The sequence below is a fragment of the Physeter macrocephalus genome, chromosome 10, assembly GCF_002837175.3.
Source record: "Physeter macrocephalus isolate SW-GA chromosome 10, ASM283717v5, whole genome shotgun sequence".
NCBI lineage: Eukaryota > Metazoa > Chordata > Mammalia > Artiodactyla > Physeteridae > Physeter > Physeter macrocephalus.
In genome coordinates, this window is record NC_041223.1 from 51,818,713 (window position 1) to 51,842,649 (window position 23,937).

The 23,937-nt window shown below is 36.5% G+C and overlaps 1 protein-coding gene across 4 annotated transcripts in view; it reads left to right on the forward strand.

Moving 5' to 3' along the window:
- SESN1 (sestrin 1) overlaps positions 1–23,937 on the forward strand; it is a 116,158-nt gene that overhangs the window by 88,064 nt on the left and 4,157 nt on the right. Inside the window, exons 1-7 of one of the 4 annotated variants that reach the window (XM_007100545.4) lie at positions 6,153–6,390; positions 13,267–13,332; positions 14,157–14,357; positions 14,987–15,169; positions 17,045–17,287; positions 19,850–19,997; positions 22,461–22,573. In XM_007100545.4, coding sequence (XP_007100607.1) covers positions 6,289–6,390; positions 13,267–13,332; positions 14,157–14,357; positions 14,987–15,169; positions 17,045–17,287; positions 19,850–19,997; positions 22,461–22,573 — 1,056 coding nt within the window. In that variant the 5' untranslated portion in view covers positions 6,153–6,288. Of the gene's footprint in view, positions 1–6,151; positions 6,391–13,266; positions 13,333–14,156; positions 14,358–14,986; positions 15,170–17,044; positions 17,288–19,849; positions 19,998–22,460; positions 22,574–23,937 lie in introns of those variants that run through there. The other 3 variants (XM_007100544.3, XM_028494578.2, XM_028494577.2) reach the window with 3 other exon arrangements.

The window sequence follows — 23,937 nt, forward strand, 5'->3', positions numbered from 1 at the left end:
ATTTTGGAGATTAATCCTTTGTCAGTTGCTTCATTTGCAACTACTTTCTCCCATTCTAAGGGTTGTCTTTTGGTCTTAAGCTTTTAAGTTTCATTAGGTCTCATTTGTTTATTTTTGTTTTTATTTCCATTACTCTAGGAGGTGGGTCAAAAAGGATCTTGCTGTGATTTGTGTCATAGAGTGTTCTGCCTATGTTCTAAAACTATTTTAAATACAATACAGTATATATGTACAGCCTGAGAAATATTTTCTACTTGAACATGTAATACATTAAGTATCTTCCATTACCTTTTTGTTTTTTGTTTTTTTTTTGAGTTGGTATTTCCTTTTTGTCCTTCTTTAAAACCTTCAGTAACTCCTAAGAACATACGGGATAAAGACCTAACTCTCAGTTTCCCACTACACTCACCTTTTTCTTGAACCTCATTCTATTCCAGATTAAATCCATTCCTTCTTATTTACTTCAGCAACAATGCTGAAAAGTAATTAGCCTCTAAAAGTTGTAATGAATGAATTCTCCCACTTAACTTTGATATCTCAACACTTTCTTTACAGTCACTTCACTTTAGAGAAGCCTCAGGATGTTTAAAGCCAGATTTGGTTACAAAATGTTCATGAATTTGTCAAACTATGGTATGTATACAGGCAGTGTCTAACTTGTAAGTACCTGCCTGACTTAACAAGTGAGCCATATGTACCATTGCCCAAACCTATATAGCCACTATCTTGGTAGTGCAGGAAAACAGGAACAGAAAAATCAAAGGAGCTTGGGAATATCTGGGGTTCCAAAGGAGAAGATGGGAAGAGACTATGAAAAACAGAATTTGCTTGGTAGAGCTGGAAAGGACAAGCTGATTCCCAAGCAGAGCCTGCCTGCCTGCCTAAATAGTGACCCCAAAGCCTCCAAGTGTTTGTCTAGATGGCCCATATCTTTTATTATATGAATATTGAACTTGAAATTCATTATTAAGTTTTCAGTTGAGTTAAGCTTCTTTTTTTTTTTTTTTTTTAATGGAAACATCTCTGTGGAGTTCACTCATTCAATACACTCTTATTGAGGGTCTACTGTGTGCTGGGCACTAAGATATCAGAAATACAGCAGTGAACAAAAAAGACAAACATTCTGATTTTATGGAGCTTACATTCTACTGAGACAGACTAAATAAATAAATAAATTAGTATGAGATGTCAGTCCCTCATATAATAAGTGTGAGTTAGTATAAGAAGCCTGTTTTCTTCCTAATACCTACCAGTTATTCTAAGAAGAATAGGGGTAATGTGAGGAGCAGGTAGGAAGTTGGGTAAACTCTACTGAAGGAGCTTTGGGTAGCATGAAGTTACCAAAGGTCTGGGGAGACACTGAGAGAAATGACAGGGGTAGAGAAGTAGAGGAGAGAAGTTCTCAAAGACCAAGACCACTCATTCCATGATTTCTTTTTTCTTTTCTGTTTTTTAAAACCAGATCTCACCCTGAGTATGAGCAAGGGAGATACATTTTTCTTTCTTCCTGCGCTCTTTTCTTGCCATCAGAATCAAGAACTTAAGCTAACATACCATTATTGACATTTAAAAAATATTCATTAAAAGAAGCAGCCCAGCTTCTGCTGCTTTGGATTCAGACAGACCTAGGTTCTAATCTCAGTCTGCATTTGACTACTTTTACAACCTTGGACAAGTTACCAATATTTCATGAGTTTCTGTTTTACAAATTTATAAAATAGAAATAATTGTATCTGCCTTATAAGTGTAAAGTTCTTAGTGTCTGATATGTTGGTCTTATCATTAGCCTGGAAAACCTGACCATGATTTAACATGCTTATTCTTTGAGGGAAAGCGATTTTCTAATTTAAAAACACTGACACTATTTGGAATACTACTTGTTTACAAGTATGAGTGATGGTCTGTGTTTCTAAAACCCTATGTAGAAATTTAAAACTGTGCATTTCTAAAAGAAGAAACCCTAAAGGAGAGAAGGATAGCAAAGATTTGTCAACATTCTTGCTCCTTTATAAGTAATATAATTCTAAAAATTAAATTGAAGAAGTGAAAAAAGAGGACAAATAAGAGAATATAAAATTAAAGTTCAGTACTAGAAGGATCTCAACATACCCAAAACATGATGTTGAAAGGAAAAAAGTGCTTAGCAGGCAAGCTATATATAAAAAAAACAGGAAGATATCAGCTAGAGGAGAAAAATCTTGACAAAATTAGTAAGCAGAAGTAATCTTAAAAACCAGCATTCATTCCAAGTAAAAATGTTTTAAATGACAATATGGCATTTTTTTCAAGAATGCTTAAACCACATAAATCTAACAAATCCCACTCCCCCTCTTAAAGGAGTTCTTTGGTTTAATGGCTAAAATCATGGCTATGTGTATCTAACCAATTATTAAATATAATTTCTAAAGAATAGATCTACAGATCTATAGTACTTTAATTCCTTTAGTTAATGAGAAAATTCAAGGTTTAATATGTGGTCCATGAAAGTGTGATTATACGTTTTGGCCTGATTAATATTCTTTCTATTAAAATATACATATTCTTTTCCATTAGGTGACTATATTTTTTAAAGTCTAATGGATTTAGGGAAGCCACTTGGTCAGGAGAGCATATAAGTTGAGATTTATCTCCTAAATTTCAAAAACAAAAGTATGAGGCATCATTTCCTTTCTCAAGAAACTTATTATCATGGAGAGACAAATCCACCTTCATCCCTACACTTCATTTCCATTGTTCTTCACATCACCCTCTTGCCTTGACAGAATTGCCTCAACAGCCTTCCTAGCTCATCTTCCTGCCTCTAGTTTTGCCTAAACCTTAGCTGAAATGCAAATTTGATGTCATTCTACTCTTTAAAACTTTTAGTAACTCCACATTACTCTTAAGAATGAAATTTATTGTCCTTAATGAATCTTAAACAAGGTCCCTCCTTACTGTTTGTGTTTTACCTAAACTTCATCCATTACTCTCCATACCCTGTGCTCTAGACCCCAGTGAACTTCCTTTATTCAGTTTTCCTAACGGACTACCACTCTCAGTCTCTCCCCTGCCTGTGGGCTTTTGCACATGCTGGTTTCTTTGCTTAGAACTCTGTCTTTACTCTCCCAAACACTCCCCTGATTTTCTTGCCAAGGCCTCTCTACTAATCCTCTAAGCCCCTAGCTCAGATATCTCTTCCTTCTGGAAGCCCATCTTGAACCACCATGCCAAGTCTGGACTCTCTAATGCCACATAGTTCTCTGCTCAGATGAAGTCATTTGACACCACTCTTTTACATGGGTGTAACATCTTGTTCTTGAGAAAATTAGAGTTGAGACCATTCCTGCTAATGACAAATGCAAAAACCTCACTTTGATACAGTTTGAGTAGGTCTACCAAAACATTTTTATTTTTATATTTATTTATTTGGCTGTGCCTCATGGCTTGTGGGAGCTTAGTTCCCCGACCAGATATTGAACCCACACCCTTGGCAGTGAAAGCTCGGAGTCCTGACCACTGGACCACCAGGGAATTCCCAAAACATTTTTAGAGGAAAGGAAATATTTCAGATTTACTCTTACTTCTTGGATTAGATGTCAGGATTCTTCATCGAAGAAAAAAATGTTGAAAGGAAATGTTTAAATAGCAGATTTTATAAATAGCTGCTGGCCTATAATGATAGCCTGTGGTAAATATCAAAAATGTAGTCCTTTCCAATTACTAATCGGTGCTCAGGAAGTTTACTACATGGTTAGCACTGGGGGTTCATTAGGAGAAGCACTTTCAGGACATCTGGCCTACTTAAGTAGTGAAATCTTTGGAAAATATAAACTTTTTATTAAATGATTTGGAACAAAGCATTTCCAGAAGTGAGATCTACACAATGATATTTTCAGGTCAATACAGTTGTTGGAATTCTTGGTTAATAGATTTATTTGGAGGCAGCCTTTTTATGTTAGAGAAGAGAGTGACTAATTCACAGTTACTGCTCTGTCAAAAAGAGCAAAAATCAGTACTCTTTGACGACCTTAAGTCAGTCTTTATAGAAACCATAAAGGAACCTTGACATTTAATGGATTGAAAGGGTCTCAGTAAGGACTGAATTAGAATATATTAAAATTACTTTTCTTTTTATGTAAGGCAGCATCAAAATAAATAAACTGAAACTTTCAAAGAAGATGGAGGGAGGGAGGGAGAGAAAGGAAAGAAGAAAGAAAGAAAAGAAAGAAAGGGAGAAAGAAAAGAAAAGGAAGAGAAAAAGAAAAGGAAGGAAGAGAAAGAAAGAAAAGAGAGAAAGAAAGAAAAAGATCCTAATTGGAGCTTCCTATTCAATTTCAACATATTTCTTCAATAAATATTTATCAAGCACAGAGTATCAAACATGAACATATATGTATACATACACACATATACACACATATATGTATATATACACATGTGTATACACAGTTTGCAGTTCTAATTTGCATTTAAACCATTTTTGCATTAGCTAAATGCATGCTTTTCCCTTGCCTCTCATTAGAAAATAGAAAGGTAAACATTCTCCATTTTGTAAATGATATAATTTTAATGTTACAGACAAGGTAATGCCCTACTAGACAGCTAACCCCCACTATTTTATTCCTTCCAGAAAATAAAATCACAGCTCAACTCTTCTAGAGCCAGTCATTATTTTTCATATACTTCCCTCATTAAGTGTAGCTCTATAGCTCACAACCCCTACATCAAGTCCATTTATGTTTCCACGTTATTCATCTACAACCAGTTTATCTTGGAGGGTATGTCATATTGCTGCAAATTGGATGGTTTACTGGGTTTATTTTTGCCTGTGTGTTTGTGGCTGAGTGGGCATCAGATTAGACTGTTTGTTTTTGTGGCTGTGCTCAGAGGAACAGAGCTTGGACGTCTCTGTAACCTTTTCTTCTATGTCAGTATTAACCTCAAATTGCTTTTCTTGACCAGCAAAAATATTTTGGGTGCTTTAGCAATTTATAAAAGCAGTGTATGAGAACATATAACATCATTTTATTTATCTGGAGAAGATAAATAAAAAGTAACCATTTTTAACCTGCTACTTTTAAAATGTGACAGTTTAAGAGCTCAAAGAGTAACTCAGTTTTCTCTGAGACATTGTAACCTCATTCCTAAGACTGAAACTTATTTTCATTTTTGAGCCCTGGTTCTGTGTCTGTCAGTATTTATTGACTTAAACTCTGCTTGTTTCCTTCTATCAGAATGTTCCAACTTTTTTTTTTGTTTAACCTGAGCATGTAAGCCTTTGAAAATACGGGGCAAACATGCAAAAAAAGAGACCTAATTTAGGAGTTAATTTTTTAAAAAGAAGTTAATGGAGCCCTGAAAGGAAATAGTGTTGACACAGAACTTGAGAGATTTGTGTTCCAGATCCAACAATGTCAGTTATTTGTGTTCCTTTATGACCTGTTTTCTTACGTTCCTCATCAGGTTTCAGAGATTCTTTCTTTAGAACCTAGGGCGCTTATGAGGAAACAAATTTTAAAGCTTTCGAATATACTTGGGAAGAAAAAAAATTTAGAGATCTGCTACCAAGGCTTATCTGTGTAGGACAGTGATATTTATAGTTTCTACATAGCTTACCCAAAATAATTTTACATTGAATATGGGTCATGGTCCCCTACTTGTTTCTGCATTCTGCGGCCCAGTCAGCAATGTTTGGGCATTATTGGAAAGAAAGAAAGGAAATTTCAAAAGTTTATAAAATGTGAAGCGAATTTGATTCCTCCTGGTGGTGTTGGGGTCAGCCTAGAGGTGGGTTGCTGTTTGGCCCTAGGTAAATGGACTCGAGCGGGTGGAGGGAGGTCAAGCTTTCAGCTGCTGATGCTGGGACAGGGACACTTTTGCCTTTCAACTGAAACCCGACGGCTCGCGCTGAATCTTCCAGCCGCAGTGCACACACACCTCCCAGCGGACAGAGCCCATTCCGACCCAAGGATTAGCTCCTCCCGGGAGTTCGTTCCCTAGAGGTTGTTTCTCGCCCGGCTGCGTAGCCCGCCCCCGCCAGGGCCCGCTCCTCAGCGCCAAGGGGGCGGGGTGCCGCGGCGCTGCGGGCCCCCATTGGCGCGCGCGGCCGCCGACTCGGCGGAGTGACGGCGGGGGTGGGGCCACGTGTCTTGTTTGTTTGCGCCGTCCCGCCCCGCACTGCCTCAGCCGTCAGCGCAGACTGAGGCGCTCAGCCTCTGAGCTGAGAGGCCGACAGGCAGCCCGTCCAGCTCTCGCCTCCTCAGCGCCGCCGCGGCTCCCCTGCGCATCCGCAGCTGTCCCCGCGCCGACATGCGCCTGGCCACAGCCGCGAACGAAGCGTATACGGCCTCGCTGGCCGTCTCGGAGCTGCTGGGCTGCAAGCAGTGTGGCGGGAGCCGCGGCCAGGACGAGGTACCAGGGCAAGGGACCGGGCGAGTGGGCGGGCGGGCATCCGGCCAACTGCTTGGGCTGCACGGAGGTCGCGTTGCTTCCCCTCCCTCGCACCCTAACAGCTTCGGAGAACGCTCCCCGGGGAGGGCGCCCCTGGAGCTACCGTCCGGACGGACGCCCTGCCCGGCGGGGCGTCGCAGGCTGGCCCGCGCCCCTCAGGTGAAGGGGCGGCCAGTGGCGGGGGGGCGGGGGCGTTTGCCACCGCGAGTCGTCCCTGGGCAGAAAATGCTGCGGCTGGGAGGGACAGCTGCCTCGGTCATTTAAATGGAAGTCTCCGAAACGTAAATAACGTTGTCTTCTGTACAAGTCTCCACAAGCCAGAAGAAACCTAACAAACTCTAGTCTCACGGTAGAACAGCCTGTGGATTTTTTTTCCCCCTCAGCGTCTTGTCAAAACACATTATTCGGGGACCCTCACTCTCTTCGCCTCCTACTTTAAAAAAGAAAGAAAAAGAAACATATATTTCGGTCAGTTAAAAGATGATGTTGCCTAGAATAAGTATGTTCTGCCAGCTCTATGACGTTATGCACAGCGTTTACTCTTGTTTATTAAACTATCCCTTTTTGTGTCTGAATTGGCCTTCAGAAAGAGCTATTTAATTATAACATTTTGTATTTTTCCTAAGTGGCTGCAAATAGGGCACCATTAATACACCAACTCAAATTTGAAACTTTAAAAGGCTTTAATTCAAAAGGTGGCAAGGGAGAAAGTAGAGAAATAGTAATTAAAATTGAAATCAGAATGTTTTAAGTATTGACTTAAAGAAATGTAAATACGAGGTAATTTCTCTACTGTATTGCCCACTAAAATGACTCAGTGTTAGTATTTATATGTATATATATTTTTTGTAAATGGAGTCCACACTATGATATACTACATACATTCATATAAACTTAAATGAAGACACTTTCTCCTTAAGGTTGTAGAACACCAAATGCTTTTTCTAGATTTTAGCATTCATGGAAGGTTGTAGAACACCAAATGCTTTTTCTAGATTTTAGCATTCATGGATACATAATGTGCTCCTTGTTTCCAGATAATACAACAACCTAAAAAAAGTCTTAGTAACTGTTGATTTGAAACTTTACCATAGAAAAGAGTGTGAAAGTGTTGAAATAGAATTTACAGTTTCTGTTTGCAGGCCGTTACAGATCTGTTCTCATTTTGAGAAGTGAGCCTCAATCATTGTGCTTGAGTCTGTTATTTCTGATGGTATTTGTGTGCAGAATCCTGGTTTTTGCCCAGATCTAGAATCTCTAAATATAGCCATGTCAACTGGAAGATAACAGATACATTTTATCAATAGCTTGCACATTGATTACAGAGCCTATGGGATTGTGTTCGGGACACCAAGAACCTTTGTATAGTTGTATTTCATTTTTAAAACTTCCAACATGTGGGAAGATAAATTAGGAAGTAGTGCTTTATAGGAAAACTATTCACTTTACAAAAGAATTAATAACACAACTCTTTCAAATAGCAAGCTTCCACAGTGCCTTTAAATTAAACCCTTTCCAGGAGTGGAACTCCTGACTAAAGTATAGGGCACACATATGGCCTAAGTCAGCCTTATAAAGCCAGTTCTTTGAAGTCAGTGAGTTTTTATTTTTCTAGAATGTATTTCATAGAAGACCAGACACTGGAAAAAGAGGTACCTGAACTTTTAGTATTTCTAAATTCCCTATAAAAGAGTTAATGACAATTTTAGAAGAAGCACTAGTACGTGTTGTTATAAGAGGAAGATTTCTTTATAATGCTTCTGGATTTCTTCATTTCTATTTAAAAATTTCAAATGTCAAAAGGCTAGCACCCAGCTATAGGCCATGATTCTCATAAACAAGGAAGAGTGGGATGGGAACTTTTACTTTTTACACAGCATATTTTTGCCTTGTTGAAATGTGTTTCAAAAAGAACTGCTTTTGTAATTTTTTTAAAAATCAAAATTAATATTGTGATTATCAGTATTAAGACATCTAGACAGTTTAATGTACCAAGTGCAGTGAGAAAAAATAAAATGATTCAAGTGATCTGATTATTTTTACTTTTCAACTAGTTTTGCAAGTGGATAGACACTGTAAGCCAACAAACGCTCTCATTTTGCACTTGTGGCAAACTGTTCATTTTTTTGGTTAAAGGTATTCATATGGATTCATAAATGTACCTGACAAATTTGAAAAATCTGATTAGAACAGTAAATTCATAAACACAGATTCATACAGTGATACATTACATACATTAGTCATTCTGTGGTACTGTCATCATTTGCTGAGAATTTTCATACTGTGAAAATTAGTGTGTTAGTATACACTGGAGAGGAAACAGATATCATGTCAGAGATTTGCAGCAATGTTGTGATGGCAGAGGCTGTTGCTATGTCTTCAAAGATGCTGATTTGGAGGATTGTTGAGAGGAGAAGGCTGTTAGTTCCCATGTTAGATTTCCCAGCCACACCTTCACCAAGAGCCTGTGAGGTTTGTGCTGTGGTTAGCATTTACATCTGCTTCACAACAAGGCCATTTGCCGTTAGCAAGTTCTGCCTCCTTGAATCTAGATTGGCCAAAATTTGTTCATAGTCTGTAATTCAGTTTCTTACAGGTACATATGAAGGCACAATTGACGGAACCTTTAGGACGTTATGAAATGCACTTAGTTTGGCTTACGATCATACCATTGAAGACCTGCAGTGCCTTTTTTTTTTTTTAAATCAATAACTGCTAGAAAATAGGGTAGCAACTAATTTGTCATGTGACTAGGAAAAGAAGTGTTTCAAAAGTGAGTTTTCCAGAAAATTGAAACTTTTAACGCTTTAGAAACCAAGAATACTATTGTATAATAATAATGGTATCTAAAAGGACCTTTAAGTATCAAAAGCTCTTTTTAAAAAAATTTATTTACTTATTTATTTTTGGCTGCGTAGGGTCTTCGTTGCTGTGCGCGGGCTTTCTCTGGTTGCAGAGAGCGGGGGCTACTCTTGGTTGTGGTGCCTGGGCTTCTCATTGTGGTGGCTTCTCATTGCAGAGCACAGGCTCTAGGCGCGTGGGCTTCAGTAGTTGTGGCATGTGGGCTCAGTAGTTGTGGCTTGCAGGCTCTAGAGCGCAGGCTGAGTACTTGTGGCGCATGGGCTTAGTTGCTCTGCGGCATGTGGGATCGTCCCAGACCTGGGTTCGAACCCTTGTCCCCTACATTGGGAGGCAGATTCTTAACCACTGTGCCACTAGGGAAGTCCCTCAAAAGCTCTTAAAGAGGCTCTTTTGAAAATAATTAATTAAAGACACCAACTCTAGAACCAGACTTCCTGGCTGTTTTCAAGATAATTGTCACCTGTTTCCTTTTCCCAGAAGTTAGAGCTCAATTTGTGTGCAGTGGGAGGCTAGATGGAATCAATGACCTGCTTCCTGACAGTATCTGGATTAGGATAAATTGGGATGCAATTTCAGAGTTCATAAAATTCTATTTTACCTAGAACTAGCCGTAAGTAAAATAATGAAATTGGAGTCTTAAATATCAGAGACTCCTTTCCATTCCTTTCCTTTCTTCAGTTTTTCTATTCTGTCCCCTGCTTTGTTAGACTGGTACCTCACCAGGGAATGAATGTGATCTTAACATTAAGAGGTTCTTAGCATAATAGGTTTATAATCCATTCCTAAGAATGTTTGCTTTTTCTTAACATCCTTTTTAAAAACACATAATTTTTCATAAAATACATAAAAGAATCTATTTCTAAAGGAATTGGGAAAGAAAGATTTGACCTTTGAAGGCAAGGAAGAGGGGAGACAGTGATACCAGTATGGCCACTAAATTTGGCTACAGGGATGGACTTTCAAAGACTTGAGAATTAGAAAGGACCATTGGGAAAGACCTTTGGCATGCCTATAGGAAAATATTCCATTTCTGAAACATTGATAGTCACTTTCTTGGAACTGTAAAGCTATTGTTTTGTAACAGTTTGATATATAAACTATCTATTTGGTATAGAAATAAAACCAAAACAATATACTTCAACCTCTTTGTTTTGAGGCCGGTGTGCTAGGAATCTGGTCTTATTTTTAAAAAAATAAACACACACATACACAATCCACATGCTGCTAATGTATTTGTAGGATAAAGTTCTAGAAATGGAATTGGTAATTTTTTTTCCCTTTCCTTACAAATAGTAACATAATATATACATATTATACACTTTGTCTTTTACCCCCCACCTAATATATCTTGGAGATCTTTTAAAGCCAACTTGTATAGAACTGCTTCATTCTTTGTGAGGACTTCATGCTATTCTAGTCTATGGTCATACTAAACTTTATTGAAACAGTCCTCTATTGATGAGCACTTAGGTTGCTTTATATCTTGTACTACTAGAAACAATGTTGCAGTGATTATACTTTTACACATGACATTTCAGAAATGTGAGTATAGGGTAATGTTTAGGATGGAACTATTGATTAGGGTATGTAACTTTTAAATATTGATCAGTATTTCAAATTGCCCTCCTAGAGGTTGTAGTAATTTATACTTCTTATATGTTTCTTGATATTTTTTCCTCACACTTCAAAACATTCCCATCAGAAAAGTATAAGCAATGAATGGCTATTTCTCCACCCCCTCTCCAACACAGCCTATCATCAAACTTTTTGATCTTAAGCAGTATTTTAGGTGAAAAATTGTATCTCAGTGTACTTAAATGGCAGTTGTTTTATTGTGAGGGTTGATCATTTTTTCAGCCATTTATATTTCATTTTCTTTGAACTGTCCATGTCCTTTGTTCATTTTTCTGTGAGGTTGTTGGGGGTTTTCTTAGTGATTTGTCTTTATGTATTAAAAAAATTTAGCCCTTTGCTATATGAGTTGCAAATATATTTCCAAGTTTTCTGTTTGCTTTTGACTTTATATGTTTATTTTTCCCATGTGAAAGTCTTTATTTTTATGTCATCAAATTTATCAATCTTCTATTTTATGATTTCCTGGTTTTGTGGCATTCTTAGACCTAAGTCCACAGGTATTTTCTTCTAATACTGTAATGTTTTTTATTTTTGTTTTTTACACTTATATCTGATTTATTGTGGAGTAAAGTATGATTTAAGCCTCCAATTTCACTTTTTTCTGAGTGGCTCTCCAGTTGTACCAAAATCATTTGTTGAATAATCCATTTCTCCTCCTTTGAAATGCCACCTTTTGTATACTAAAATCACAAGAATAGTGTCTCTTAGGTAGAAAATGAATAATAAACCGCTGAAATGGGGTGTTTGCTAAAATGCATTTTGTTTAAATAAGATAGTAAAGAACTGAGAAGGGGTAAGTATTGATTTTTAGCCTTAAAGTCTTGCCCAATATATTTTGTTAGAAATGTATGTAATTAAATCAGTTAGAAAGGCCAATACAGTCATCATTTTATATAAATGGCTGCATTTGTGCCAAGATGATGTGTTGAATAGCAGGAATGTGGGTTTTTTCCTTGCATTTATTATAGGATATTAAAATTGAGACATATACACGGCCGGGCCAGTGAATTTAGTGCCTCCTCTAATGAGGGGCATGGTTATTAGACATTACTATCTTCAGTATAAGTGTGGAATTATCAGAGTTAGAAATCACTGACCTCCAATACAAGATTATTTGAAACATATATAAAATTTTAGATTTAGTTGGCAAATCAAGCCTACTTTGAATCTGAATCTTGAGTTCTCCTAAGATTCTCTTCAATTTTGTCCTGCCTAATTTTTAAAAATCCATTCTGCTCAAAAATCCATTTTCATTCACTTGGACCAGATTTCTTGAATTATTGCCACATGTTCTTCTCTGACTGCCCCCTCCCCCCTTTTTTTTCCTTTAAAAGGAAAGCATCTGGTTTATATCATGAAGGACTTTTGGAAGCAGTAGAGAGAGGGTAGAAATAATATTTGTATGTAATTATATAAGCAAGGGTTAATATTTAGTTGTTAAAGAGGGAGAGGGTTTTTTGTTTAGAGACTAGAGTGATAGGACATGAGCCTCAAAAAGAAAAAAAAAAAGTCTGAATTACATTTTGGTTTTGTTTCTATTAGCACACTGTATTGAGGGAAAAGATGGAAGCCTAACAGTAGATTGTCAGTTTTTGTTAACCATACCACACTACACTGTCACATAAAGTATAGAATTCTAGGTTCACTATATCAAAAGGCAGAAAACCACTTATTTTTTAATTAGTTGAGTTCCTCTAAAATATAAGCAAAGTTGATGAGATCCTATAAATTAAAAATTTAAGGAAAACTCACAAACAATTAATTTCTCTAAAATTGTTTTACTCAACCACAGAGAAACCATGCCCTGCACTACTTTCTCTTTTGTGGATTTAAATAGCTTTTTTATTTTTCATAGTATTTCTGTTCTTGTGAAGTGTTATTATAGATGTAGTAATAATTATACTTCTTTCAGTTTAAGACATCTAGGTAGAGGTTATGGCTTTTTCATTTCCTGACAAGATGCACAGGGATTGATATTTTGGTTGGTTGGGTTTTGGATGTACAAACACATTGGTCTTATTTTGTATCACTGACAATCCACAGGGTTGGCTGCTATGTGCTGAACTTTCTGTTCTAGACTTTCTGCCAAGTACTTTATGCAAAACTCTGGTTTTAGTGAAACAGGTTTTATTGTTTTTAGTCAGAGTTGTATTATAAACTGTTGTCAGCTATGTGATACAAACAGAGGATCTGGTCTATATATATATATATGGCCATGAAAATAAATCACCAGAACAAGCCAGTCTCTGTTCAACTGGCTGTTTTTCTCTCCCATTCCTGTGGCCTCAGTTCATGTTGTTTACTGCTGGAGGCCTGAGATGGTGTAGTTTTCTTTTCTAGGAACTTGGAATTAGAATTCCTCGACCACTAGGACACGGACCAAGCAGATTCATCCCAGAAAAGGAGGTATGTTGTTTGTGAAAGTACATAGTGAACTGTATGCTTTTAAGGAAAAGCTTTCATGACCCACATCTTCGCATCTGAACAACTGTTGGTCAACAATATGCTTTACACAAGTTAATCATCATGTTTTGGCAGTGAATATGTGGGATTAAAAAGCTGTTATAGTCATGTTGATTTCTAGTATTTCATGATGCTTTTCTAACACCCATATTTAATCAAGCAAAGGCAAGACTTGTTTTTGACCAATGATATGCCACCTGCTTATATTTAGATGTTGTTTAGGTGTGCCCATAAGCCGAGTTACTTGGTCTTGGCCAACTCCACAGGCTGGTATCAATGCTAGATTGGATCTTTAATTCCTAATATGTAAATGCTCCTATACTTTGTTTTCACAGGGATTGTTTACTGTTAGTTAATTTTGGTTCTCTGTAAATTGAGGGAGAGTAGGTGTTGTTAAAAGGAAAGGCATTAGTGTCTGTTTGCAAGCTCTGCAAATTTGATAATCTAAATCTGGATTCTGGATTTAGATCTGGATGTCTGGATTCTGGTCAAGTCTGCAAGCAGCCTATCTAGATGGCCTTTAATGTTCGGCCTTTGTTGTTTTTCCCCTACTACATGATATGTGACTCTTTATTCTGCTATCTTGCAACCAGTTGAGTTAAATTTGTAGAATTATAACCTCTCTTTCTTAAGCCAAATTGAATCTGCTTCTAGGTGACAGAGTGCAGTGCATGCATATTCTTTTTTTTTCCCTCCCCCTGCATATTTTCTTTCTTTTACACCGATTTACAATTTCTGAAACCATGGTTTTCCTCTCTTTCATACAGATTCTCCAAGTGGGAAGTGAAGACGCACAGATGCATACTTTATTTGCAGATTCTTTTGCTGCTTTGGGTCGTTTGGATAATATTACCTTAGTGATGGTTTTTCACCCACAATATTTAGAAAGTTTCTTAAAAACTCAACACTACCTACTGCAAATGGATGGGCCATTACCCCTACATTATCGGCACTACATTGGAATAATGGTTTGTAAACATTCAGTGAAAAATTCTTTCTGCCTGCTTTATTAATCTTTTTAAGAGATGGTTAATGCTTCAAACACAGGAATAAATACTTATATTCTAACTTCTAATTGGATTCCTGTTAGGTAGTATCTATTTTTCCTCTTTCTAAATAAGTATGCTGTCAAATATAACAGAAAAAGAAATATGTATTTACACTCTGTTGAGAACCATTTTCTATTAAATATAAGAATAAAGTAGAACACAAGATTATTTTACTGATAGTTCAGATTGACATAAGTGGTGGTACTCATGTTCAGTTTATAAATAATATTCCATTGTTTTATGGTTGGCACCTTAATTGAAGTTTCTTCTTAATCTGAGGTTCTGACAGTAGGTATAAAATTTTTCTAAAGTTCAGATACTTTGATCAGATATTTTATTTGTTCTTGGGATATTTTTGAGGTGCTTTCTATAGTGTATGAATTTTTAAATGTTTATATGAAAACTTCATTTCTGTAGTATATGGAAAATTTGAAAACATACTAATCAAAAACTTAATTAGCTATTTTGCATATTGTAAAGAAAAAGATTTATAGTTGTTCAAGATTTTAATATGTGTAATTAGAATAATCTTTTTGTTTTCTCTTAAGGCTGCAGCAAGACATCAGTGCTCCTACTTAGTGAATCTCCATGTAAATGATTTCCTTCATGTTGGTGGAGACCCCAAGTGGCTTAATGGTTTAGAGAATGCTCCTCAAAAACTACAGAATTTAGGAGAACTTAACAAAGTGTTAGCCCATAGACCTTGGCTTATTACCAAAGAACATATTGAGGTAAGTAGAGAATATATCTAGGGTGTCACTAAAAAAAAAAAAAAATTAGACTAATTTTTAGGGCAGTTTTAGGTTTACAGAAAAATGGCACAGAAAGTAGAGTTCCCATATTCTACCCCCGTCAACCATCCACCCCCCGCCACACACACATAGTTTCTCTATTACTAACATCTAGTATTAGTATAGTACATTTGCTGTAACTGATGAATTAATAATGTCTAATTTACATTGGGGTTCACTCTTTGTGTTGTACAGTTCTATGGGTTTTGACAACTGCATAATGTCGTGTTATCCACCATTATGGTATCATACAGGTTTCACTTCTCTCAAAATCTCCTATGCTCCCCCTATTCATTTCTCTCCCCTTCCCCCTGAAACTACTGCTCTTTTTTACAGTCTTTATGGTTTTACCTTTTCCAGACTGTCATATAGTTGGAATCACACAGTATATAGCCCTTTCAGACTAGCTTATTTCTCAGTATGCATTTAAGGTTTCTCCATGGCTTTTCATGGCTTGGTAGCTCATGTTTTATTGCTGAAAAATACAAGTATGGATGTACCACAGTTTACCCATTCATCTATTGAAAGACATCTTGGTTACTTCCAGTTTTTGGTAATTATGAATAAAGCTTCTACAGACATTCACATGCAGGCTTTTTGGTGGACATAAGTTTTCAACTCAGTTGGGTAAATAACTAGGAGTGTGATTGCTGGATTATATGATAAGCTTGTGTTTAGCTTTGTAAGAAACTGTCATCCAAAGTGGCTATACCAGTTTGTGTTCCCATGAGCAATGGATGAGCATTCCTGTTGCTCCACATCCTTGTCAGCATTTGTTATCAGTGTTCTGGATTTTAGCCATTCTGATAGATGTAAAGTGGCATCTTGTTGTGTTATCTTTGTAAAATACCATTTTAAACTAGTTTTGTCTGGTTCTATTTATTAATAAAGATAATAGAATAAAAGTAGATGGACATTCTCTAAAAGAATCTACCATGCAGTAGAAATTCTTAAAAATACAGTATATTTTTGGTGTTGTCTTTCTCTTTTTTTAGAATATTTATTTATTTATTGGCCATGCCTCAAGGCTTGTGGGATCTTAGTTTCCTGACCAGGGATGGAACCCATGCCCCCTGCAGTGGAAGTGCAGAGACCTAACCACTGAACCTCCAGGGAATTCCCTAGAATATTTTAGATTCTTTTATGTAATTGAAGCATCTTATTATCAAGGAGATACAAGATTTGAATATGATTAATGAATGTCTGTTATACTGTCTAGTAATATAAAATTACACAATATTATAAAATAGATAATGAAGCAGAATGGACACAGATTTGTAAGACTTTGAAGAACTGTAGACTTTACCTTCAGCATAATTTTTAAAATAAATATAATTTGATGATTTAAGAATATTCAGAGTCAAGTTGTTCAAACCACTTTTTAAAAATTCCTTGAGGAGGCCTGATAATAAAGAAAAACAGGCATATTTTACACAGTAGCTTCTACTTTAAACACAAATTCATTACATTTGGTTTGAGACTGCACTAACAACATAGTTAATGCATTCATAATCCATCATCTGAAATATGGCAACTGCTTTTAAACAAAATGTATTCTACATTTTAAAATCAGGATTTCAGAAAGTCAAAATAATAATGAATGTGTCATTACCAGATTATGTTAAGCTCTATTTGTGAATACATATTCATAAAAATTAAATTAGCAAATTCTGGGTTCTGCATGCCTCAAATTGTAATTTTATTCTAAGTTTTATATAGTAACTAATCCTGTTTTCAATAGGTTAAATACCAAGATGAACTGTATTCTTTCATCAATACCATATCCCAGTATAAAAGTATGTTTTTTTTCCCAAGGGACTTTTAAAAGCTGAAGAGCACAGCTGGTCCCTTGCAGAACTGGTACATGCAGTAGTTCTACTTACACACTATCATTCTCTTGCCTCGTTCACATTTGGCTGTGGAATCAGTCCAGAAATTCATTGTGATGGTGGCCACACATTCAGACCTCCTTCTGTTAGTAACTACTGCATCTGTGACATTACAAATGGCAATCACAGTGTGGATGAGATGCAGGTCAACTCAGCAGGAAATGTTTCGGTAAGTACCTATTATTTATTATAGGCTCATCCTAAGAGTAATCACAGTAATTGCTGTTATATTATTTTTTCATTTGGCTTTTAAGAAAATCTACCCTGTTAAGTCCAAAAAGATATTAGGCCCCCATACCTGTTCATTCAGCAAGTATTTATTGACTGCCTCCAAATGCTCAGCATTAGTCTGATGCTAAGGGACATACAAAATTATAAGACCCTCTAGGAGGTTACATTTGAATAATTTTAGGATTAGAAGCCACCAGCAATGTGCCCCATCAGAGCCATCTGGTATTGAACGGCTACTGAGTGAGATGAGGGGAGACTGAGAACAGTGGAACTTGGTGGTAGAAACTTCCTGATGCTGATCACATCCTTTTGCACAGAAGAAACAGGCTGTCTTCTTAATTATTTTTTAGAAGATTTAATCAGCCTTGATCTGGAATTTCTCCTTTTAAAATACTTCCTCATGTTTTAACTTCTCACAAATATATATATAAGTGAATGTAAATTTATTAAAATGCTTTTACCTCTATTCCTTCTCTTCTCTGGCTTTTATATTTTCTCAGTTATGTTATTCCTTTGAAACAGATCAGAATGAGTTGAATTTTCTATAAGCAAATTTTAATTCTATAGATGATGAGTCAAAATCCCCTCTGCATTCTTTTTTTTTTTTTTTTTTTTTGCGGTATGCGGGCCTCCTACTTTCGCGACCTTTCCCGTTGTGGAGCACAGGCTCCGGACACGCAGGCTCAGCGGCCATGGCTCACGGGCCCAGCCGCTCTGCGGCATGTGGGATCTTCCCGGTCCGGGGCACGAACCCGTGTCCCCCGCATCGGCAGGCGGACTCTCAACCACTGCGCCACCAGGGAAGCCCCCCTCTGCATTCTTTAGCTGTAGTGAAAGAGCAAAGAGTTTATATTTCCAAATTGAAACAACATTACAGCCTTCTGAATACTTTGCACAGATTTTTCTCAGTTGTATTGTCTTAAACAGATTTGGACAGGTTGAATTTATACATTTGACTTTAATGTGTATTTGACTGTTAACATATATTTGACTGTGGGCAAGTTATCTAACCTTTCTGAGCCTCCATTCTTTCATTTCTAAATAAAGGTCAAACACATTTCTAAATAAAGGTAAAGTTTAAATGAAATATCTCTAAAGAGGTAAAAGGCCTAGTACAGTGCTTGGCATTTATCAAGTACTAAATAAGAGGTAGCATTTACATATGGTGAGATTAGCACAGGAGGGAAAATCATGTTCCCAAGGTTGATCACTGTGCTGTGCTGGCAAGGCCCAAGACCATCAGTTCCACCCTCTGTTGAGCTATCTGGATTGTTGTTAGAGGCCTGCATATGGCCACTGATTATTTATCAAAGCTTAAAGGTTATGAGATGGTGTAAAGGAGAGTACATCAGTTGCTAGGATGCTTAGAGTTGGATTGTTGTCCTTCCCCACCTTTGATTTAGTACAAGGCTAAAGAAAAAGTACTGTTCCTAGTTATACCTCTATTAAATGAGATAATAGTGAAATAATAGAATTTTTTAAAACTTCCGTAGTAGATAAGCTCCCTATTCCCAGGTGTTGAGCATTTTTTAGCAATAAATATTTTTAAATTAAGGTATGTACCTTGTTTTTTTAGACATAATGCTATTGCACACTTAATAGACTACAGTATAAACAGTATAGTGTACAGTACAGTATACAGTATAATGTACAGTACAGTATCGTGTATTTTTGGCTGCATTGGGTCTTCGTTGCTGCACGCAGGCTTTCTCTAGTTGCAGCGAGCAGGGGCTACTCTTGGTTGCGGTGCGCGGGCTTCTCGTTGAGGCGGCTTCTCTTGTTGTGGAGCACAGGCTCTAGGCGTGTGGGCTTCAGCAGTTGTGGCTCGTGGGCTCTAGAGCAGAGGCTCAGTAGTTGTGGCGCATGGGCTTAGTTGCTCCACAGCATGTGGGATCTTCCCAGACCAGGGCTCGAACCCGTGTCCCCTGCATTGGCAGGCAGATTCTTAACCACTGTGCCACCAGGGAAGTCCCTAAACATAACTTTTTATATGCACTGGAAAACCAAAAAATTCATGACTCGCTTTGTTGCAGTGGTGTGGAACTGAACCCACAATATACCTGAGGTATGCCTGTCTATTGACAACATGCCCAGTGTACACAGTTGATGCAAAACCACTTATACTTTGTGTACCTTATTTAACTGATTGAGCAAGTAAAAGTTTAACTCTTAAATATTCAGTTGTTTTAAATTGACAAGTAGTGTTAAATTTTAATTTTTAAAATTTAGCATTGATAGTAATGATATTAATACTAATTTTAGTAATAAAGGTAAAACATTAGAATGTGTTCTTAAAATCATTTTTCTCATATTTTAAACTTTAAATATCTATGTATATAATAGGCCAAAATAATCGTTTTTGATTCATTCTTGTGCATTAAAATTATAAGATCTACTTTTCTTATATTAAGATGCAAATTCTTATGAAACAGACTTAATAAAATTCAAAAATTTCATTCCGTGTCTGACGTATGTAACCTTAATTGCACTTTCTTTTCAGGTAAGTGATTCCTTCTTTGAGGTCGAAGCCCTCATGGAAAAGATGAAGCAGTTACAGGAATGTCGAGATGAAGAAGAGGCAAGTCAGGAAGAGATGACTTCACGTTTTGAAATAGAAAAAAGAGAGAGCATGTTTGTCTTCTCTTCAGGTAAAAGCAACCATTACATAGTCAATGAAATGTCTACTGTGTCCAAAAATAAAAGCCCAATTTATTAATTTAAGAGAATTTAAATAAAAGTATCCTTTTTTTTATTGGAATATAGTTGATTTACAATGTTGTATTAGTTTCAAGTTACAGCAAAGTGAATCTGTTATACATATACATATATCCACTTTTTTTTCAGATTCTTTTCCCATATAGGTCATTACAGAGTATTGAGTAGAGTTCCCTGTGCCATACAGTAGGTCCTTATTAGTTATCTATTTTGTATATAGTAGTGTGTATATGTCAATTCCAATCTCCCAGTTTATCCCTCCCCCCTTTTCCCCCTAGTAACCACAGATTTGTTTTCTACATCTGTGACTCTATTTCTGTTTTGTAAATAAGTTCATTTTTTTTAGAGTCTACATGTAAGCGGTGACATATGATATTTGTCTTTCTCTGTCTGACTTAACTTCACTTAACATGATAATCTCCAGGTCCATTCATGTTGTGGCAAATGACATTATTTTGTTCCTTTTTATGGCTGAGTAACATTCCACTGTATGTATGTACCACATCTTCTTTATCCACTCCTCTATTGATGGACATTTAGGTTGCTTCCATATCTTGGCTATTGTAAATACTGCTGTAATGAACATTGGGGTGCATGTATTTTCAAATTATGGTTTTCTCCATATATATGCCCAGGAGTAGTATTGCTGGATCAGCTGGTAACTCTATTTTTAGTTTTTTAAGGAACCTCCATACTGTTCTCCATAGTGGCTGAACCAATTTACATTCCCAGCAACAGCTGTAGCATTTACTGTTCTGAGATTTTTTGATGATGGCCATTCTGACCAGTGTGAGGTGATATCTCATTGTAGTTTTGATTTGCATTTCTCTAATAATTAGTGATGCTGAGCATCTCTTCTTGTGCTTTTTGGCCATCGGTATGCCTTCTTTGGAGAAATCTCTATTTAGATCTGCCCATTTTTGGATTGGATTGTTTTTTTGATACTGAACTGCATGAGCTGTTTGTATATTTTGGAGATTAATTCTTTGTCAGTTGCTTCGTTTGCAAATATTTTCTCCCATTCTGTGGGTTGTCTTTGCTGTGCAAAAGCTTTTAAGTTTAATCCAAATATGTCTTTCCTTTTAGAAAGGTTATTGCATAGGTAGTCCTACTAGAAGAGGAAGTTATAGTGAAAACAGCACTAGACTAAGAGCGAGGACATTCGATTTGGGTTCTAATACTAAAATCACTGCTAATAAACTTTGTGAATATAAGTCATTTAACAGAGTGCTTTTTTTCCTCTTCTTTAAAATGAGGAAATTGCATTTATAAAGGCCTGAGATTGCTTCCAGCTTTAAAATTCTATGATTAGTGAAAAGGAGCTACTTATTAGATAACTAACAACAACGTAAATCCTTTATGTTTGGCCTTTATCAAATGTAGGCTATAGGATTTAATATGTAAACCAGATAATTTAAAGGAAAAAAGTTAATAAAGTGTGTCAGTGTATTTTGACAATAATAGAGTGGGACAAAGAGTATATGTTAAAAGCAAGTTTCTTAATAGCAAAGAAAAAATCAAATTTGTATAAATGGATGTTGGATGTTAGCTTGAGGAGAAGTCTTTGATTTTATTTACTTGAAACTATAATCTCATCGACCCCTAAACATGAAGATAATCTGAAAAGGCTTAGAGCAGTGCAGGAAACATTGTAAAAACAATGACGCACAGAACCTCTTTCCTTTACTCATCATTTTAGAATTGTTCCTAGGACCTTCGAGCTGTTAGAGATCATTTTATATACTGTGTGACATTAAAAATAGTCCAAGTGCTAAAGTTTAGAGCATAAAGTTTAAAGTTTATATTTGTTATCACCATAAAGATTATTCAAAAGGGTGTTCATACTTGGAGTACATACTTTTCAGTAGAGCCTAGTATCTATAAACTACAGTGGGGACACAGAGGGAGAAAGGACCTGTGAAAGAGAGGAATGAAAAGCATAGAAAATTCAACCATGAGTATTTTTTTTTTTTTTTTTTTTTTCTGGTACGCGGGCCTCTCACTGCTGTGGCCTCTCCCGTTGCGGAGCACAGGCTCCGGACGCGCAGGCTCAGCGGCCATGACTCACCGGCCTAGCTGCTCCATGGCATGTGGGATATTCCCGGACCGGGGCACGAACCCGTGTCCCCTGCATTGGCAGGTGGACTCAACCACTGCGCCACCAGGGAAGCCCATGAGTATTTTTTTAATAACAGAGAACCTACTTTTACTATATTCCATTTACTAGTAAGTAGGCTATTTATCTTTATAGTTTTAAGACTTTATTTTAGTTGATATTGGTTACTCAGTGTCAGAGAAAGGGTAATCCTGTTTTTACTTGTTATAGGTAAAATGAATTTTAACTAGCATCCTGTTTTTGAAAGGCTTTCAGTGGTTTTTTAAAAAAATTATTTCAGATGATGAAGAAGTTACACCAGCAAGAGATGTATCTCGTCACTTTGAGGATACTAGTTATGGCTATAAGGATTTCTCTAGACATGGAATGCACGTCCCAACATTTCGAGTCCAGGTAAAATGACAACTTGTTGTTGTATGTACATGCTCGATTAGAAATATCTCAATCTGACTTAAAATAAGAAAGCCATCTGGATTTGAGAACAAAAGTGATGCAGAGAAAAATAACTTTTCTACATACACGTAATTCCCTTAGGTATGTTTATTATATTGTTAAAGTTCATAAATCAGTTGCTCAGAATTCAAAACACATTCACCCATAAAGCAAAATTACAATAGTGGTTAGGTTCCCAGAGATGGTATGCAGAAACCCAGTTAAAGTTCCTACTATAACTAAACAATAAATAATAGTCGTGTTTGAACCTAGCTTGCATTTATAGCATTGTTTTACTGAGCCCCAGTGTTAAAGTGAGGCGATTTCTGCCCTGATATGCACCAGGCCTGAGTGACAAGAGAAATGTCCTCACAGCATCTCAGGCATTATGTGTGTGTGGGTGGAGGGAAAGAGGATGAGAAAGAGTGAAAGATTTGCTTAAATTAGGACTTATAGGGAAAGCAGATTTTTTGTTTTCTTTTTAATTTGGGTGAATTCTTACAGATACCATAGAAAATAAACCATGATTACAATAACCTAATTCCCTTTAAAATATGAACTGAATGTCATTTGAAGCAATGAGAATTTTTAAAGGTTTCAAATTTAAACCTTAAAGAGGATTCACATAAATCTTATTCCAAAATTACTTAGCACCCATCTCTTAGAATAAATAAAGTTACTAGGGTAGGGAGTAGAATTATTGTTGGTAGACCCAGATTGTTTAGCTCCATAATCATTAACTTTGAAATACACAGTAAAACTTCCCAGTACAGTATATACTGTATATACTGAGTCCATGGAAACTTAGGGACCTCGTCGTCCTCCAGGATACCAGGCTCGTTCTGTTTTCGCTTTGGCAGGAGGCACTGTGCTAAGTGCTTTGCAAGTATATCTCAGGAGTAACAATTACTGTATCTTCTAGTTCCAGAATAAAAGTTGACAATCATCAATTAGCAAACATTTATTCTGTGCTGTAGTTTTGTAAGACTGCTTCCAATCCATCAGTAGAAACACACTGTAGTTTCAATGTTTTTCTTAAACAGTCTGTTATATATTTAATTTAGATAGGTAAATATATAATTCAGATGAGTTGATATTCCCAACTTTCCTAATTATTGTGCAGGGGCTATTATAACTCTTTTACCAGAATTATGAAAATATTTGAGAACTATGAGATTTTTTTTTTTCTTTGCTCAAGGAACTAACATATTGTTTAAGGAGACAGAACTGGGCACAAGGAAGAATTATAGAATATTTTACTTGATAGTGAAGTTGTGTCATAAAACAATAGATTACAATTGAAGAGATCGTGTGGACTGGAAAAT